The 5,236-nt window shown below is 38.0% G+C and overlaps 1 protein-coding gene across 1 annotated transcript; it reads left to right on the forward strand.

Annotated features, from left to right (window-relative positions):
- Positions 1 to 676: 676 nt before the first annotated feature.
- spout1 (SPOUT domain containing methyltransferase 1) lies at positions 677 to 4,969 on the forward strand. The gene is made up of 12 exons (XM_035667396.1): positions 677 to 758; positions 842 to 881; positions 1,500 to 1,613; positions 1,698 to 1,857; positions 1,955 to 2,044; positions 2,131 to 2,180; positions 2,882 to 3,012; positions 3,347 to 3,419; positions 3,533 to 3,631; positions 3,740 to 3,842; positions 4,333 to 4,480; positions 4,622 to 4,969. The coding sequence occupies exons 1-12, from the start codon at positions 711 to 713 to the stop codon at positions 4,706 to 4,708; spliced, it is 1,143 nt and encodes a 380-aa protein (XP_035523289.1). The 5' UTR covers positions 677 to 710; the 3' UTR covers positions 4,709 to 4,969.
- The last annotated feature ends 267 nt before the right edge of the window (positions 4,970 to 5,236 follow it).

A 5,236-nucleotide genomic window follows, 5' to 3' on the forward strand; every position in this document is an offset into this window, starting at 1 on the left:
ACAGAAAAATAAAGTACTTTCAAAATATAAATAGATAAAGATAAGAAGAGAAAGCTGTGCAGAAGAACGTGGGTGCATTAATGTAATGCATACTTTATATACAGGGTGGGTATAAGAGTCAATGACAGTGGGTAATCCGGGCCTTGTTAAGGAGGCCGTTGAATGAGTGTTTTGGTGTCCACATAAACAGCGGAACACTTTGCCTCTCATTCTTTAAATAGTTTCAGCTCAAAATGAATAAATAAAGAAAACATTTTCTTGCAATAACTGATCACAGTAAATAAATCCCACTATACCAACCTGACCAAAAATTAGAGTAAGAAAGCTTTGTAGTGTGCATATTTGATTCAGAATCAAACAAAAGCGCCCCTTGCTTGTTCTTTATTTTTATTTTTTGGCATTCTTTGGCATGTTTTTATTGTATACAATAACAATTCACAAAAAAGACAGAAGTCACATTTTTAATATATCGCCTCCTAGTGGAAATTGTAGTTTCCTATACATAATTTAAGTAAAGAAGGATAAACACTATTTATAGGCCAATACCTCTATAAAGTCACAGTAAATAATAAATAAACAATAAATCACAGCAGTTCAATTAATAACATATTCGGCTTTTTATCAGCAAATACCAACAGACTTTTATTTTGAAACGGGTTTTGAATCGCAACCCGGAAGTAAATAAACTTCACGTGTTGGTGTGTGTAGAAATGTCTACCGACGTTGCAGTGAAAAGACCCAAAATGATGTCCTCTCAGGTAGTACAACACTGCTGTGAAACATAACGATGACATTGTGCTTTCCTTTATATCCTACATAATGTGTTTCTTTGTTTTTACAGCCTGAGGAGAAGGTGGACTGGAAGAAAAGGAAAGGAGAAAGTGAGTAATGAGCGAGCTAATGCTACATGTAGCTCACAGCTTCCAGCTCAGTTTGAGTTGATAAGTCTCTGTTCTGTCTTTTATTCGCTTTAATGCTCAGTTACAGTGTCTTTGTTCAGCAGTGAATGTGTGCATAGTGTTTGTTTTACATTATTGTATTGTAACAGCTCAGTATTTGTTTTCATATAATGTATTAACATGTTCGACCACAGCATTAATGTAGATTTTTTTGGTCATTTCTCAACAGAGTAGTTTCATGTAATCTTCATACATTGAGCTGAACTTTATTTAGGGAGTTTATTAAATAATACATATAATATTATTTAGGGCTTAGACACCCCATATTCTTAGACAAGTGGTTCCCAACCTGTGTCAGAACTGAGTCACAAGATGATTAAAGAATTAAGAGAATAACTTTTTAAATAAATTTTTTGCAGTTAAAACCCAAAGATATTCAGTTTACTATCACATAAGAAAAAGAAAAAGAGGCAGATCCTCACAACAGACTCGTCTCAGCTCTAAATCCTTCAGATAAAATCTGATTTGAGGTCACTCTGTGTGTCACACACATTATATTTAATTTTTTTACAAATGTTATTGATTCTTCCTCAATAACAGTAAAGGAGACTCAGAAGAAAAGAAAAGAGGCCAAGCTCATCAAAGAGTTGGAAAAGCAGAAGCAGCATGAGGCTGCAGAGAGAGCAAAACTTGAACAAAGCCATAACAAAAAAGGTAACCTTACTGCATGGATTGCTCTCAGCCGTCATACCTGTTAATAGAGTGCTGTAATGTGTGCTCTGTACATCTTTTTCTTAGGTCGGGCTTACACAGTGAGCGTGGCCCTGCCAGGTTCTGTCCTGGACAACGCTCAGTCCACTGAACTTCGTACATACCTGGCCGGTCAGATCGCCCGAGCCTGTGTCGTGTTCTGTGTTGATGAGATCGTTGTGTTTGATGAACAAGGGGAAGATGTCAAGTAAGTTTAATTAAAGAGGCACAGTTTATTGGGAAACACTTCCTAAACCATCACAAAGCTAATAGAAACGATTTTGTTTTATTTCTTTGTTGCTCAGGAGCGTTGAAGGAGAATTTAAAGGTGTTGGAAAGAAAGGACATGCTTGTATTCAGCTTGCCAGAATACTCCAGTACCTGGAGTGTCCCCAGTAAGTAGGAACGTATTGTAATCGGATCAGCACCAGTATCGGCACATTTTATCAGACTGTGTTTACAAGCTTTTCTTCTCCACCAGGTACCTGCGCAAGTGGTTTTTCCCAAAGCATCAAGATTTACAGTATGCAGGTAACGGTCCAGATTTCCTTTTCATACATTCAGTAACAGCTGGGGGTTTAAAAGTCTGACACAGACAAAACTGACACAACTGCACCCCCAAATTTGGAGAATTGGCTATTAGGAGCTTCTGTATGTAATGTACCCACTGATTTACAGATAACTATCACTCACCGGATTACTTTGTTACTGAAGAAAACGTACCTTTTTAAGCAGATTTGTGGATGTTTATTTGCAATGGATTATCGGAAGTAATGCTATCCTTGTTTGTTGGTTTAGTTTAAGTCGCACTGAATCTTAAAATATGTTTATGTATGTACGTTGAGATTTATGTGAGTTGTGACAGAGAGTAAGTACCTTAATTTCCTCTGTTTTCTAACAAGATGTATGTAAATTCAGCCATCTTCACTACCGTTGGAGTAAAAGGGCAAAAACAACACAACGTTTAAATGTTACATCATCTCATCTGCAGTTTTTTCAAACACTAGGAACAAAAGCAACCTGTTTTTTGTGTTTCCTCCTACACAAGAGTCATAAAAGACTATTGTTGTTGTAGTGAATCAGTATATAAATACAGTGTACAGTGACTGCAGTGTGATAGTTATTTTAATACTATATCTATGTAGAGATTAGGTATAAACAGACCCTTAAATGAAGGCAAAAGAAGACACATTTTCACTTACTTAAGTCACTGGGTTTTTTTTTCCTACCAGGTTTGCTTAACCCTTTAGACAGTCCTCATCACATGAGGATGGATGATGAATCAGACTATCGGGAAGGAATAGTCCTCGACAGGCCGACCAAACAAGGACAAGGCTCATTAGTCAACTGTGGAATGAGAAAGGTGAGCATGTCTTAATAGATGTCTGTCATCATGATGTGGACACTGAAAGATATTGTTGTCATTTAAAGGAATACAGACTGTAGGGCTGCAAATAACTTAAATTAATTGATTATAAAATGCCAGGAAACAGTTAAAAATGTCTTGTTTTGTGCAACTAACTGTCCAAAACCCAAATATATTTAGTTTACTATCATAACAGACAATGTTTTTTCAATTTAAGAAGTAAATTCTTGGCATTTGTGATTTAAAAATTACCCAAACAATTAATTAATATGAACTGTATCAGATTATTATTCCGTTGATCCGACTGAACTTTGTCCATCTGCTCTCACAGGAGGTTCGGATTGATAAACAGCTGCAGTCTGGACTTCGAGTCACAGTACAGCTCAGGAAGACACAGGCTCAAGGTAATTCAGATATCACACCTTTTGATTGTTTTATGTATATTTACTCTTTTCTTATTGCGCTCAAGATTCTGCACATCAGTTCAGTGTGTTTGTGTCCATCTGTCCCTCCTCAGAGAACAAACTACATAAAGGTGTGGTGGTGGCTCCTCACGTTCCCCGGACTGAAGGAGGTCTCTACTGGGGTTACAGTGTCCGCCTGGCATCTTGCCTCAGTAGGTTTCCTATGCTCATGATACACTCCTATAACTCAAACATGTGGCTCCAGGCTTGGCCCTGCTGTGAGTGCCTTATACTTATTGCTTGTCTGTCTGTTAATGCAGGTGCAGTTTTCACAGAAAGTCCATATGAAGAAGGATACGATGTGACCATTGGCACATCAGAAAGGGGCCACAACATCGACCAAACCACGCTGTCACCTTTCAAGTAGGTTCAGAGCCAGTAAGACGGGAGGGGAAGTCAAAGACCGCTCTTTCTAGTGCGTCATTCTAGTGATTGGCAATGTTGGTCTGGCACTTGGTCTTGTCTAAAAGATTACCATTTTTAATTAAATACTATTATGGATTGCCATAAAATTTAGTACAGACATTTATGTCCCCCTCAGGATGAACTGTAATAACTTTGGTTATTCCTTAACATTTCCTCTTGAGCCTCCAAATACCTGCTAAACTAATGACATTCCCATCAGCCTCAGCTGTACTTTGTCTTTAGTGCTATTTAGCAAATATTAGCATGCCAACAAGGTAAACTAAGCTGGTGAACATTGGGGTGCTGACATTCTGATGTTAGCATTAAGCTCAAAGCACTGCTGTGCAGCCTCACAGAGCTGCGAGCATCGCTGTACACCCCTACTTTTACACCATTAATTGTATTTTATCGTTTTTAATTTAAACTGGACTTTTCCCTACTTTTTTAGGCATCTTTTGGTCGTTTTTGGAGGCCTTCAGGGATTGGAGGCCAGTGTAGATGCTGACCAAAACCTGGATGTCAGTGACCCCGGTGCTTTATTTGACCTTTACCTCAACACATGCCCTGGCCAGGGCAGCAGGACAATTCGCACTGAGGTGAGGGAATATTATAGGACACAATTAAGTATTGTGTGACAAGATAAAATTACTCTTTGTATAAGCAAATGCCTTACAGCAGAAAACCTCTTTCTGCTCACCAGCGTGTTCATTTAGTGTTTCCTATTTTCCTTTCAACAGGAGGCAATCTTAGTCTCCATGGCGGGGCTGAGACAGAAGATCACAGCTGCCTTTTCAGACGTGTCCAGTGATTTATTAAAGAGTTAGCAATGGAGCAAGGTAAACAAAGTCATGCTGGCAGACATTTTATCATCTTACTGGCGTTCACTATGAAGTTGTTCATTTTCCATAACTGGACCTTTTTTTTTAGCATTTCTTACTGTTAAAACAGCTTGTACCTCAAACATCACATCAGTGCATTGTATGCACCTGTTGTTGTTATTTAGTCTTCATTCTGTGTGTCTTTGTTTTCTAAATGGCTCAACAAATTGTACATATTTAAATACAAATACTATCCACAGACTGAAACTGACTCGTATTGTATTTTTCAAAGCATATAATTTGTTTTTCGATAAACAGTACAGAGCTTTTCATGAAAAAACAGTGTTGAGACCAGCACAACATGGACAGACAAATGGCACTGAATTGCTGAGAAAGATTTTTACCAATAAACACCAGTCTACTTAAGGGTTTGTGAGCGAGTTGGCCAAACACATGACTGCATTAAGATAAAATTGGTGAAATCTGAAAATTGAAAGATTTTGTAGTACAAGACAACAGGCCTCTCAGATTGTG

This window comes from Morone saxatilis, unplaced genomic scaffold (genome assembly GCF_004916995.1).
Source record: "Morone saxatilis isolate NCDOM2014 unplaced genomic scaffold, NCSU_SB_2.0 Contig21, whole genome shotgun sequence".
Lineage (NCBI taxonomy): Eukaryota > Metazoa > Chordata > Actinopteri > Moronidae > Morone > Morone saxatilis.

Coding starts and splice junctions, on each gene's coding strand:
- spout1 (XM_035667396.1), top strand. CDS start 711: ATGTCTACCGACGTTGCAGTGAAAAGACCCAAAATGATGTCCTCTCAG. Junction 3,013..3,346: donor TCAACTGTGGAATGAGAAAG/GTGAGCATGTCT, acceptor CTGCTCTCACAG/GAGGTTCGGATTGATAAACA. Junction 3,420..3,532: donor CAGGAAGACACAGGCTCAAG/GTAATTCAGATA, acceptor GTCCCTCCTCAG/AGAACAAACTACATAAAGGT.